The sequence below is a fragment of the Ambystoma mexicanum genome, chromosome 8 (assembly GCF_040938575.1).
Source record: "Ambystoma mexicanum isolate Mex_15411 chromosome 8, UKY_AmexF1_1, whole genome shotgun sequence".
Lineage (NCBI taxonomy): Eukaryota > Metazoa > Chordata > Amphibia > Caudata > Ambystomatidae > Ambystoma > Ambystoma mexicanum.
In genome coordinates, this window is record NC_090929.1 from 1,507,003,558 (window position 1) to 1,507,017,642 (window position 14,085).

The 14,085-nt window shown below is 49.8% G+C and overlaps 1 protein-coding gene across 1 annotated transcript in view; it reads left to right on the forward strand.

The window, feature by feature from the left end:
• The first annotated feature begins 1,169 nt into the window (after positions 1-1,169).
• The window catches only part of INA (internexin neuronal intermediate filament protein alpha), a 99,867-nt gene continuing 86,951 nt past the window's right edge, over positions 1,170-14,085 (forward strand). The window contains exon 1 of the mRNA XM_069611697.1: positions 1,170-3,104. Within this exon, the coding sequence (XP_069467798.1) occupies positions 2,058-3,104 (1,047 nt within the window). The 5' untranslated portion in view covers positions 1,170-2,057. The remainder of the gene's footprint in view (positions 3,105-14,085) is intronic.

Here is a 14,085-nt window from a genome sequence, read left to right on the forward strand (position 1 = left end):
GCGCAGCGGCCCGTCGCCAAATACAAGCGGTGTGTCACAAGCCTTACACGGCATCTAAAAGTGCACACGTCGACAAGAAGTAGACAAATAAGAAAAAACAGACACAGACTACATCTGAAACGTCCCTGCCTTCACAATAAACAGAACACCAGCTAAATAATAAATGAATCTAAGAGGCACCGCAACAAAGAATACACAATGAGTAATAGCGTTCACCTGCGCAGCGTAACGCCGCACTTCCAGAGGTCCAGCACTCACTGCCAAACACGCGTGTTCAGTAGTGTGCATGCACAAAGTGTGCTCCCCTCATCATGCGGGCGGGGGGGGGGCGGCGGTCGGCGTGCAGGCCCCGCTGCTTCCACCCAAACGAAACGACGGGTGCAGGCAGCCGCAGCCACACCCGCCCGGCGTGTGTGTCTCCCCAAATAACATGAAACCAACCGGTCTGCTTAAACAAACCTGGAAACATCGCCGCATCGAATGATCACCACAGATGCACGCGCTGCGACCACCCTGGCGGGGAAGCATTATAAATACCCGAAAGGGCAAGGTCGACGATGTGCTGATATGATCAGAATAACACACGGAAACATGGACAACCCATCTCCGTGTCCGTCGGTTCCCTAAATCGAAAAACTCGTAGCGCTCGGAAATAGGTTAACCACAAGTAGGCGCTATAAAAAAAAGACATGCCATTTATAGCACATATAGACCGGCGCTGAAACGTGGTCCTACAAACTTGAGGAAACATTGCCTTTTCATTATCTTGCGGGTGGGTTGCGCCTCGAGAGATGTTCATTTGAATCTTGGCGTGGAAAGTGGGAATAGGTTTCAGAGCGCCGCCTTTTGCTATGAAGTGACAGAGGCTGGAGTGTGTCCTAGTCAAACAGTTGGCGGAGTGTGCTCGCGTGGTGCGGCTGCTTTCAGGTGCGGGGCAGAATTCACCCAACCCTCTCCCATCCCCGCGGTGCAATTTGAAGTTGTCTTTATTGGGTGGGAATCATTATCCCACCGTGGGATAATGTGCCAGCAATGAGGAGGGCACCTGGCGATGCATAAGGCGCAGCCTGGGCAGCCTGCGGCTGAGAAGAGGGCGCGCATCTGCCCCCCCCCCCCCCCCGGACGCGCGAAGATGCAGAAGCTTCCCATCCTGGCACGCGTGTCTGGGGTGAAAAAGGGTCTGGAATTGGGAGGCTCTCTGACATCAGCACTGCGGCAAAATGTGCGGCCCCTCCCACAGACCCCCCACAGCCGCACGGAAAGTGACTGCAGGCGGAGGGCGAGCGGGAGAGCTGCGGAGGCAGACTGCAAGGTGCGGATAGGCTGGGCAGAGCTGGGAGCTGCGGCTGCATCTGGGGCGGATAGACTTGGCAGACGTTGGGGCAGTGACTGTGGGTAGACTGGGCAGAGGGGGAACTGGGACTGCTCAGGTGAGGACAGTGACTGTATCAGGTGGCGGAAGGTGAGCCATAGCTCAGGTTTTGGCTGCTATAGAGGTGCGAAAAGACAGGGCGTTGCTTTGGGATCCGGCTGCAAGAGAGGAGACAAAAGACGAGGCAGAGCTTGGGTTCTGGCTGCAGAGATCTGGCTTCAGTAGAGACGTTGAACGAAAGGGCACGGCTTGCGGTTCTGGCTGCAAAAGAGGCGAGGAAAGACTAGGCAGAGCTTGGGTTCTGGCTGCAGAGATCTGGCTTCAGTAGAGACGTTGAACGAGAGGGCACGGCTTGGGGTTCTGGCTGCAAAAGAGTTGTGCAAAGACTAGGCAGAGCTTGGGTTCTGGCTGCAGTAGAGTCGTGGACAGAAAGGGGAAATCCTTGGGTTATAGCTGCAGGGACTAGGGTACATCAGGGCGTGGAACGACACAGCAGGTCTGGTGGTTTGCAACTGCAGAGACCTGAGGTGTGATACGCTTGCTGCAGCTGGAGCATTGAGCCTGCGTAGAGCTGCACCTGAGGGACACCGAAGCACCACCAGCTATCTCCGTTTATTGATCTATTGATCAACTCGTCCTGTATAAAAGGCAGTTGCAGGCTGCAGACTTCACTTCAGCCTCCAGGATGAGTTTCAGCAGCGACCACTACCTCTCCTCCTCCTACAGGAAGGTCTTTGGGGATTCCACCCGTATCTCAGCTTCCCGCTACGGGGGCAGCACCGCCAGGACAACGACCAACATCTCCGGGGGCTTCAGGACCTCACAGCCACGCAGCAATGTCTCCTCGATGGGCTCGTACCGGCGCCCTTCTAGCCGGAGCTCCGGTGGCACCGACACCGTGGACCTATCTCAGGCCTCAACATCCAACAACGAGTTCAAGATCATCCGCACAAATGAGAAGGAGCAGCTTCAGGGTCTAAATGACCGCTTTGCTATGTTCATCGAGAAGGTGCATACCTTGGAGCAGCAGAACCGGCTGCTGGAGGCCGAGTTGGGGGCACTGCGCCAGCGGCAGGCTGAGCCCTCACGACTGGGACTTCTCTACCAACAGGAGCTGAAGGAGCTGCGTACCCAGCTGGAGGAGCTAGCCTCTGAAAAGGCACACGCCATACTGGAGCGTGACAATATGGAGGATGAGCTACAGAGGCTGAGAGAGAAGCATGATGAGGAGGTGCGCGTGCGCGAGGAGACCGAGCAAGCGCTGAGGGCCCACCGTAAGGACGTGGATGATGCCACACTGGCCCGGCTGGACCTGGAGAAGAAGGTAGAGTCCCTCCTGGATGAGATCTCATTCCTGGGGCGGGCGCATGAAGAGGAGGTGGCCGAGCTCCTGGCCGCGCTGCAGGCTGCACAGGTGTCCGTGGAGATGGAGGTGGCCAAGCCCGACCTGACCTCCGCACTCAAAGACATCCGCTGCCAGTACGAGTCGCTGGCCGCCAAAAACCTGCAGTCGGCCGAGGAGTGGTACAAGTCCAAGTATGTGAACCTGAGCGAGCAGGCGTCACGCAGCACTGAGGCCATCCGTGCCAGCCGAGAGGAGGTCAACGAGTACCGGCGCCAGCTGCAGGCTCGCACCATCGAAATCGAGAGCCTAAGAGGTACCAACGAGTCCTTGGAGCGTCAGATGCGGGAGATGGAGGAGAGGCATGGCATTGACGTGTCCAGCCTTCAGGTAAAGAGCAAAGTTCACAAACTTATTGGTGTGGCGCAAATCAAATGGTCAATTTTGAAAATAGCGTTAAAACAGAGAAGCAGGGCTTAAAGTGAGCAGGGTAGACAATTGTTTAAAATGTTCATTTAAAGACAAGGCAATGGGGTACAAATAAACATGAACTATTTCTTTCATAGGCCAAGACATTCATTTATTTAGAATTTAAGGGTCTAGACTGTAAATTTGTTGTCTAAGATCCTAAGCTGCACTGTAACTCCACCTTCCATTGAAGCCTCAGAAATATTCTGTGGGGCTCTGGTAAGCAATGAAGGAGGATCTTAAGTGATCCGACTGTACATGTCCTTTGCCTGCTCATTCCAGAGAGTTGGCTCTCATTTATGAAAACCTTGATGCACCTCAAGCCCCAGAGGCCAAATGGACGTGGCTCCCAGGGATAAACCCCCTCTTGGGTCACCTATTGAATATTTTATACTAGAGAAAGTCTTGGACCAGAAGCAATCAATGGGTGAGGTTTATGAGGGCTGAACTGAGATCGAAGTCCCTAGTCTCTCCCTCATGACCTCTATTATATCTCTCCCTAGACCTTCAGTCATCTAAGCTTGACATTGAATCATTGTCTAATTGGAAAGTCACAATAATTCAAGGTACCTTCTCCAAGTATAAGCGCAGGCATGTGCCGCAAACTTGTTTCGGCAGAAGTCTGGTTGAGTGCTTGTGTTTGCACCTCATCTATACCACTTCAAAGTACTCATATTGATTTGTACTCATGATTGATTTTGCCCACATGTCCTTTTCACTTCTTGAAACCTCTAAAATGTTCAAGCTTTAAACAGTTATTCAATTCAATTACACCACCCGTCACATATGGAGATTATATTTTGAATAATTGCACCTTTTCACTCAAACTAGGACCCTATGGGAGTTGCATGTTTTCTCTTACCCTTACAATAGGGATACATTATGACTTCATTACCCTAATTAGCTCAGGCACCATTAGACTTCTATGATATGATATGATGTGGCATTCATAACGCGCCTGTACACAAGTGTTTCTAGGCATTGTATTTATATATGTGGTCCTGATGAAGACCAATGGAAAAAAAATCTGAATAGCCGAAACGTTTACCATTTGAAAAGTACCACCAAGAAGATGTTCAGCAAATGCGCACGAAATCCCTGTATTCTACTGTAACAGACATGCTAGGATTTATGAGGATGTGGGCTGGCACTATTGGTGCGAGGGTGGCTTTAGCAAGGAGGGTGCTAGTAGTGCGGGTAGTGACATGCTGCACTGGAAGAGAGAAGGGCGCTCACTCTTGGGGTGAAGGTTTTTTAGTGGGATAAATCCAGGGGCCAATGGGGCTAGTTGGGGTGGAGTGGTTGGAAATTGGAGAGGTCAGAGGGGTGATCCCAGTTGAGGGTCAGGGGAGCTGGAGTTGCTGGAATGAGTATTTTTTTAAGATTCTGCACTTGGGGACCTGAAAAGGGGTAGGGGGTTTGATTTTGAGGTGAGTGTGTGTGTGACCGGGGTGTCCTGAGAGTGTTACAGGGGTTGGAATAAGGGTTTTTTCTACTGGGGTTTGACATGGGCCCTCGAGGAGACTGGATCTAGGGGTGATTTGGGGAGCCTGGCGTGTGCTACTGTATGGGTTAAAGCAAGGGTATGGAGTGGGCGGGGGCGCGGTAGGTCTGTACCCTAATAGTTGATGGGTTGGAGGGTAGCTGCGTGGGTATAGAAATATAATTTTTGCGTTGTTGGATCTAGTGGCATGGAGGTTGGCATGGGCACTTTTGTGGTGAAGGGTTTGCAAAAAGGGCTATTGAAATTAAGCGTCCAGGGGGGGTAAATCTCAAACTATGGGGGCACAAACTACGATTTTAGACGGGGCTGTAGTTGGAGCAAAGCATGTTTTTCTAGGGGGCTGTGGGCTGGGGTTGGAAGCGTTGAAGGCATGTACATTGAATTGGTGAAGTTTATGAAACAAGGGGCCCCGAGGGCGCTGCCAGTCTCCCCTGACTGAAGTGCTGTGGCACTACCCTCCACGCCTGAAATAATGGGGGCTCAGACAAAGCCTTCGAGGTGTGGAGGCGGGCAGTGAATGAGAAGAGCGCTGCGTGGTGTATGCTGGGCTTTCAAATAAAGTGCTTTAAGTAAAGGTGTAGATGCCTGGGGTGCAAGAGAACAGTGGTCTGCGGTGTATGTAGTGCTTTTAAATACAGTGCTGTAAAGAAAGGTGGGTCCATGAGAACAGTGATGTGCGATGTATGTAGTGCTTTTAAATGAAGTGCTGTAAAGAAAGGTGAGTCCATGGGAACAGTGAAGTGCGGTGCATGTAGTGCATTTAAATAAAGTGCTTTAAATATAGGTGTGGAGGTATGGGTGTATGAGAACAGGGCACTGTGGTGCATGTCCTGCTTTCAAATAAAGTGCTTTAAGTAAAGGTGTAGATGCCTGGGGTGCATGAGAACAGTGGTCTGTGGTGTATGTAGTGCTTTTAAATAAAGTGCTGTAAAGAAAGGTGGGTCCATGAGAACAGTGATGTGCGGTGCATGTATTGCTTTTAAATGAAGTGCTGTAAAGAAAGGTGAGTTCATGGGAACAGTGAAGTGCGGTGCATGTAGTGCTTTTAAATAAAGGGCATTAAATATAGGTGTGGAGGTATGGGTGCATGAGAACAGGGCACTGTGGTGCATGTCCTGCTTTCAAATAAAGTGCTTTAAGTAAAGGTGTAGATGCCTGGGGTGCATGAGAACAGTGGTCTGCGGTGTATGTAGTGCTTTTAAATAAAGTGCTGTAAAGAAAGGTGGGTCCATGAGAACAGTGATGTGCGGTGCATGTAGTGATTTTAAATGAAGTGCTGTAAAGAAAGGTGAGTTCATGGGAACAGTGAAGTGCGGTGCATGTAGTGCTTTTAAATAAAGTGCTTTAAATATAGGTGTGGAGATATGGGTGCATGAGAACAGGGCACTGTGGTGCATGTCCTGCTTTCAAATAAAGTGCTTTAAGTAAAGGTGTAGATGCCTGGGGTGCATGAGAACAGTGGTCTGCAGTGTATGTAGTGCTTTTAAATAAAGTGCTGTAAAGAAAGGTGGGTCCATGAGAACAGTGATGTGCGGTGCATGTAGTGATTTTAAATGAAGTGATGTAAAGAAAGGTGAGTTCATGGGAACAGTGAAGTGTGGTGCATGTAGTGCTTTTAAATAAATTGCTTTAAATATAGGTGTGGAGGTAAGGGTGCACGAGAACAGGGCACTGTGGTGTTATAGTGATTTAACATAAAGTGCTTTAAGTCATGGTCTGGGTGCCAGGGGTGCATGAGAACAGTGATCTGTGGTGTATGTAGTGCTTTTAAATAAGGCACTTTAAATAAAGCTGTGGATGCCAGCGGTGCATGAGAACAGTGGTCTGTGGTGTATGTAGTGCTATTAAATAAAGTGCTGTAAAGAAAGGTGTGTCAATGAGAACAGTGATGTGCGGTGCATGTAGTGCTTTTAAATACAGTGCTTTAAATATAGGTGTGGTGGTAGGGGTGCATGAAAACAGTGCTGTGCTGTGTATGTAGTGCTTTTAAATAAAGTGATTTAAATAGAGGTGTGGAGGTAGGGGTGCATGAGGACAGGGCTCTGTGGTGAATGTAGTGATTTAACATAAAGTGCTTTAAGTAATGGTCTGGGTGCCAGGTGTGCATGACAACAGGGGTATTGGGTGTATGTAGCACTTTTAAATAAGGTTCTTTAAATAGAGGTGTGGATGCCAGCGGTGCATGAGAACAGTGATGCCAGGTGTATGTAGTGCTTTTAAATAAAGTGCTTTAAGTAAAGGTGTGGAGTAGGGGTGCATGAGGACAGGGCTCTGTGGTGAATGTAGTGATTTGACATAAAGTGCTTTAAGTCATGGTCTGGGTGCCAGGGGCGCGTGAGAACAGTGATCTGTGGTGTATATAGTGCTTTTAAATCAGGTGCTTTTGTATTTTGGAATTTGTAATGCGCACAGAACGAACCAAACCGTACAGCGGCGCAGGTGGAAACATGATTCATACCAGGGGCGTTGCTAGGGGGGGGGCTAAGAGGGCTATAGCCCCTGATCTTTTGGTTGTAGCCCTGGATAGAATCTCAGGAGCTACAGCCAAAAGACTAGCTAGCCCCCAGTCCCAACAGTTCTGACATCAGCTTAGCCCCGGGTCTTTTCCAGACCTAGCAACTCCCCTGATTCATACAGAACACAGCCAAGCCCATATAAAGGACCCCCGGTAAATATATGAAAACCCTGTCTAAACAAAAAAGGCTTCAGTGCTCTGCAGAACTGGTAGAGTGATCTGAGGGTCCTCGATTCTAGTGCTAAAGAGTTCCACAATTTTGGGCCAAAAACAGAAAATCTTCTATCTCCCCGTGATTTAGCCACTGAGTGGGGTATAGATGGAAGGTGAAGATGACTAGAGCACAGTTGTCTTGCAGGCTGGTATGAATGAATCGGGTCCCTCAAATATAGAGGGGCAGTGCCATTTACACATTGAAAGATAAGGCAGGCCACCTTAAACCTTATGCGATCTTCTATCAGCAGCCAATGCAGCCAGATGTGGAGGCCAGAGGTTCATGAGAACAGTGATGCCAGGTGCATGCAGCGCTTTTAAATAAAGTGCTTTAAATATAGGTGTGGATTCCAGGGGTACTTGAGAACAGTGATGCCAGGTGCATGCAGCGCTTTTAAATAAAGTGCTTTAAATATAGGTGTGGATGCCAGGGGTACTTGAGAACAGTGGTCTGCGGTGTATGTAGTGCTTTTAAATAAAGTGCTGCAAAGAAAGGTGTGGCGGTAGAGGGTGCATGGAACAGTGATGTGTGGTGTATGCAGGCCTTATCATTAAAGTGTGTTAAATAAAGATGTGGATGCCAGGCGTGCACGAGAAGAGAGATGTGTTTTTAAATACGTACTTAAAGTAAAAGTGTGGGGGAGGTAGAGTGTTGTTGAGAATAGTGATTTGCGGTGTATGTAGTGCTTTTAAACAAAGTGCTTTAAATAAAGGTCTAGAGGTGGTAAGTGTATGAGGACAGTGATGTGCGATACGTGTAGATCTTTTAAATAAAGTGCTTTAAATAAAGGTCTGGGGGTAGGGGCGTTCACGAGCATAGTGATTGATACGTGGTGTGTGTAAAGCTTTTAAATATAGTGCTTTAATGGGGTTAAGTTATACACAGTCGTTGTTACCCAATTGTGGTTGGCAGACATTTTTTCGATCTTGGGAGGATCTTGGATAAGATGGTCCTGGCAGTAGATCCAGTCTGGATCTTAGAGGTAACCGCTCATCTCACCATGCCTTGTCTCTCAAGTTGGGGACCGAATGTAGGTGACTTGGGCAAAATGTGACGACAATTCCAGCGCCACACCCTGTGTAACACAGACACAGATTATCTGAATAACGCCTTGCTCATGTGACCTGTCACCGCAGAAGCTCATTGCTCCCCTGAGCCATACTATGCGTCCCTAGACAGGTGAATAAACACAGTTGAACAGTCACATCTGCCTTGTTACTCGTCCCTGCACAGCTAGATAGACTCCCGATCCACACTGCCTGTCCCCAAGCAGCTGACTAGGACCCACACTTATTGTCCTCTAAATAGGTTCTTGAAACTGCACCTACACAGCAAATAGGCCCTGAACCATGAAACATATCAGCACAGCTGCCTACAGTCTCTGACGCATGCTACATGTCACCACAACAGCTGAGTTGGACCCCAAAACATGCTACCTAATACAGCAGCAGCTGCTTGAGACCCTGAACTATGCTGTTCCCACAGCAGCAGACTAGAGCCCCGAATCTCATTACCTGTCCCTACAACAGCTGACCAGTACCTTGAACCGTGATATGTGTCCCCACTCCCCACAACAGCTGACTAGGGTCCCGAACCATGATACCTACCACAGCAGCTGACCGAGACCCTGAACCATGTCACCCATCACCAAAGCAGCTGATTGAAAACCTGAACCATGCCGCCCATCACCAAAGCAGCTGATTGAGACCCTGAACCATGTCACCTATCACCACAGCAGCTGACTAGGGGCCTGAACCATGCTACCTACCAGAGCAGCTGACCGAGACCCGGAGCCATGCTACCTGTCCCCCACAGCAGCTGACCGAGACCCTGAACCATGTCACCCATCACCAAAGCAGCTGATTGAGACCCTGAACCATGTCACCTATCACCACAGCAGCTGATTGAGAGCCTGAACCATGTCACCTATCACCACAGCAGCTGATTGAGACCCTGAACCATGTCACCCATCACCAAAGCAGCTGATTGAGACCCTGAACCATGCTACGTACCAGAGCAGCTGACCGAGACCCGGAGCCATGCTACCTGTCCCCCACAACAGCTGATTGGGACCCTGAACCATGTCACCCATCCCCACAGCAGCTGGTCAGGACCCTGAATCATGTTACCTGTCCCCCACAGCAGCTGATTGAGACCCTGAACCATGTCACCTATCACCACAGCAGCTGACTAGGGCCCTGAACCATGCTACCTACCAGAGCAGCTGACCGAGACCCGGAGCCATGCTACCTGTCCCCCACAGCAGCTGACCGAGACCCGGAGCCATGCTACCTGTCCCCCACAGCAGCTGACCGAGACCCGGAGCCATGCTACCTGTCCCCCACAGCAGCTGATTGGGATCCTGATCCATGTCACCCATCACCACAGCAGCTGATTGAGACCCTGAACCATGTCACCTATCACCACAGCAGCTGATTGAGACCCTGAACCATGCTACGTACCAGAGCAGCTGACCGAGACCCGGAGCCATGCTACCTGTCCCCCACAACAGCTGATTGGGACCCTGAACCATGTCACCCATCCCCAGAGCAGCTGGTCAGGACCCTGAATCATGTTACCTGTCCCCCACAGCAGCTGATTGAGACCCTGAACCATGTCACCTATCACCACAGCAGCTGACTAGGGCCCTGAACCATGCTACCTACCAGAGCAGCTGACCGAGACCCGGAGCCATGCTACCTGTCCCCCACAGCAGCTGACCGAGACCCGGAGCCATGCTACCTGTCCCCCACAGCAGCTGACCGAGACCCGGAGCCATGCTACCTGTCCCCCACAGCAGCTGATTGGGATCCTGATCCATGTCACCCATCACCACAGCAGCTGACTAATACACTGAACTATGCTGCCTGTCCCCAGAGCAGATGAATGCTATAGGTAACTTAACAATGATACGTGTTCCCACAGCAATAGAATAAGGTAGGAAAGAACCAGAAGACAGACCTTCTCTGTATCGGCCCCAAGACTCTGGAACCACCTCCCCGGCAACATCACATTCGATACATCGCTTCTACAGTTTAGGAAAGAGCTCAAGAACCTTCTCTTCAAGGAATGGCTCCTCCCTAAAACTAGGTCCACGCACCCTCCACTTCCTACTCCACCTAAGACTCAGTGATCTGCTCCTCACTCTCTCCTTTGAGGGTTGCATGTAGATCCCTTGCTGTGACTTGTCCGCCCTCCCCTGTAAGCTCCCCGCTCCCTTTTTCTCTGCTCCCCCCCCTGTGTTCTGCCCCCAACAATTGTAAAGTGCTCGGTTGCTTCCCAAAGCCAGGTGAAAAGAATTGGGTGAGTGGGCACCGCTAAATTCCGTCTTTTAGAGTAAGTATAGATGGTTGTAATAGATTAGATTGAATCTGTGATCCTGTTGCCAGCAGCCCTCACGTGCTCTTTGCGGTATAGTGTCAATCATTGCAGAACAATAGACCCTAGGTTGCGTAACCTGGGAAGTGTGTATCAACACATTCTACTGTTCATGTTCACAATACAACTCAACAAACATTTGTCTTGACAATGTTCATTCTTTTCACACGTGAACTTCTCATGGCATCGGTATATACTTCAAAAACTGTTCATTCCAAAGACCAGGCAGGTTAATGTCGCCCAATGCGTTTCGGTCAAAGACCATCTTCAGGGACCCAATTCTACAAAAATGAACAAACCCATTTTATATATCATGGTTCTACATATGGCATACGCAAACTTGTTGTTTGCCTTAAATCTTATTTAAAAAAAGAAGTTGTTTACCTGCTTGCTGTGTCCTGGGTGTGTACAATTCTATATCCTTATGGACTTCCTATTAGCCCCTTGATTTATTTGCTGGGGGTCTGGGTTTGAAACCCTGAAACGATAGCTATTTCTATATTAACTCAATTGCAAGTGTTTCTGGGAGTCTGTTTTATAAATAGCTTGTATTTTTGGGAATGCACACCTGTTGCTTCCCGAAGCTAGGTCCACGCTCAATAAATGCCATGACCCAAACTAACCCTTACCCACAAGTGCCTTGCCAGCAGGGCACCGCGTTATTTAATTAACAGAATTGAAAAGGCCCCCTTCGGCGCACTCTCCGATCCCGTGGGTCCAGCAAACTAACCACACCTAGGCACAGGGTGAACAGTTTTGGAGGTACCTGCTCTCAAGTCTAGGCGCCCACTTTCTGGAATTCCCTTCCCCCCTCCATCAGTGCTATCCCCCTGCGCGTCAGTTTCAAGAAGGCTCGAATGATTAGCACCTTATTACCTACTTGACTGTCTTATGACCTGACCTCCCGTTTTTCCACTGTTTTGGTTTCATCTCTTGCGTGCACACCGAGGCCTACGGGCGTGTGGCGCCTTACAAATACTAAATGAATAATAAGACTGAGCCATACTGGTCCGTAGCGTCTGTACCTTTGACAGTAAGGACAGGGAGTCCCTCCCTCCCCCACACACCTTGCTAATCATTGCCATCAGTGCAGGGATCCTCACACCCATTGCACTACTCACCATGAATCTCTTCACACCTTACATCGCCCCCCCACGACTCCCACACACCATGCAACACTAACACTGCTGCACCTCCAGCACCACACTGACTGCTGCAAACCCCCCACACCAGCTCTAGCCACAGCCCCCCCTCGCCCCCGCCACGGAAAACCCCATCTTCCGGACCCGCGGCTCCTCCCCCCGACCTAGCAAATACATCTCCCCCCCCCCGCCCCCCCACCCCCAGACAGACAAGCACTCGGGTGAGGGCTGATGATGCGCAGGGCCCGTTTCAAAATGATATCGGGGGCTCCCTTGCCTTCAGCCTCCACATGTCAGCAATAACAATGCATTGACGTGGCAGAAGTTTAAGGTTTTTAAAAACAATGGCGCAGTTGAAAAACAAAAACGGTATATCATTTTTGTGGGGGTCCTAAGCAATTTCATTAGGTATAACTTGATATCCCTGATGCACCCATCTGTTCACGTAATCAACATAGAAACAGGACTGGGAGGAAGTCTTGTGTTGTGGCTCATACTTCACACAATGTTTAACTTCTTCCTTACTGGATTGCAGGACTCCAAGATCATAATGCAAATGAAGTGGCTTCCTGAGTGAATAAATATGGCCACAGCCTCAGCTAGTGCTTTCATTCTGGGGAGTAATCATAGGGGAGGACATGGGGGGCTTGTGGCATTCAGATTATCAAGGGTTAGGTGTATTGTCCTCTGCATGGCAGAACAAAGAAAGGCAGCCAGCAGGGGAGCTGAAACCCTAAATGCCCACTTAAGAAAACTGTCAGGTTGTCTTTGTCTGAGTCAGAATACCTCCACCCACAACCCCCAGGAAGTGAAGGCCCATTTCAATTGAAAAAAGCATAAAGACTCCTGGTCATGGTTATAGGCCACCCACAGAGATAGTGGCACTCTGGAATCTGGTACTTTGGGATGAACCCATCAACACCCCAGGATTCCCTGCTGCCTCTCCCTCCTCTCCCTGTTATCTTTCCTCTCCTTTTACATTACATAGACTGAAACAGTGCCCATCTCTAAACAGGTCCCTGAATCATACTGCCTGCCCCTTAAACTGATCCCTAAACAAAAATGCCCGTCCACATAGTTCAATTCAGATGTGGACCCCTTGCTCACTGTTCTTAGAGAGGCACAGCTCCACCTCACTGATGAGGCCCGACTAGGCCAAAACACGTGTCTGGGGTTGCTGTTGGTATTCTTGTTCAGAGGAGAGTTGCCTAGCATTTCGGTGCTGGACTGCCCCTGGGCAGAACAAAGACTGATATGCAGGGATATTTCTCCTCTGTGAGAGGGACTGTGAGCTAAAGACTTGGTGGAGACTCTCCCAGGGGCCATCCACCCAAGAACAGGTCTATGGGCCAGTGCTGATAGAGGGACTCCCAGAACCCCCCAGTAGAGGGACTCCCAGAACCCCCCTTGTTTTGCATATTAAGTAGCTTTGGGTTTCACCCTACGTTAACAGGGGAATCCAGACGTGGACCCCTTGCTCACTGTTCTTAGAGAGGCACAGCTACACCTCACTGATGCAGCCCGACTAGGCCGAAACATGTGTCTGGGATTAATGTTGGTACTCTTGTTCAGAGGAGAGTTGGCTAGCATTTCAGTGCTGGACTGCCCCTGGGCAGGACAAAGACTGATATGCACAAATATTTCACCTCTTTGAAAGGGACAGTGAGCTAAAGATTTGGTTGAGACTCTCCCGGGGGCCATCCCCAAGAACAGGTCAATGGGCTGTGTTCGTGCCGGTAGAGGGACTCCCAGAACCCCCCCTGTTTTGCATAGTCAAATACACCCTTGAACCCTTGAACCAAACTTCCTGTCCTCAAAATAGGTCCCTGGACCATACCGCCTGATGACACAAACATACTATGGTGGCAGGACAATGTGTGCTGAGCAATTCCTGCTCAACATGCTCATTGTCCTGGCAGCAGGACACCTTGCCCTTTCCAAAAAGGAGAGGTATTCCACTGCCAGGACAATGTCCCAAGCAGCTCCGGGCATCAGAGGGGCTCTCGCATTGCTCTGTGTCAACAGAGCATCTCAATGTGATCCATTAGACACTGATGGGAGGGAGGGGGACTATTAGCAGGGACTTTTGTCTCTTTAGAAATGTGCATGGGAGGGAGCGATCAGAAGTGCAGAGGTTGCATAATGCTGCA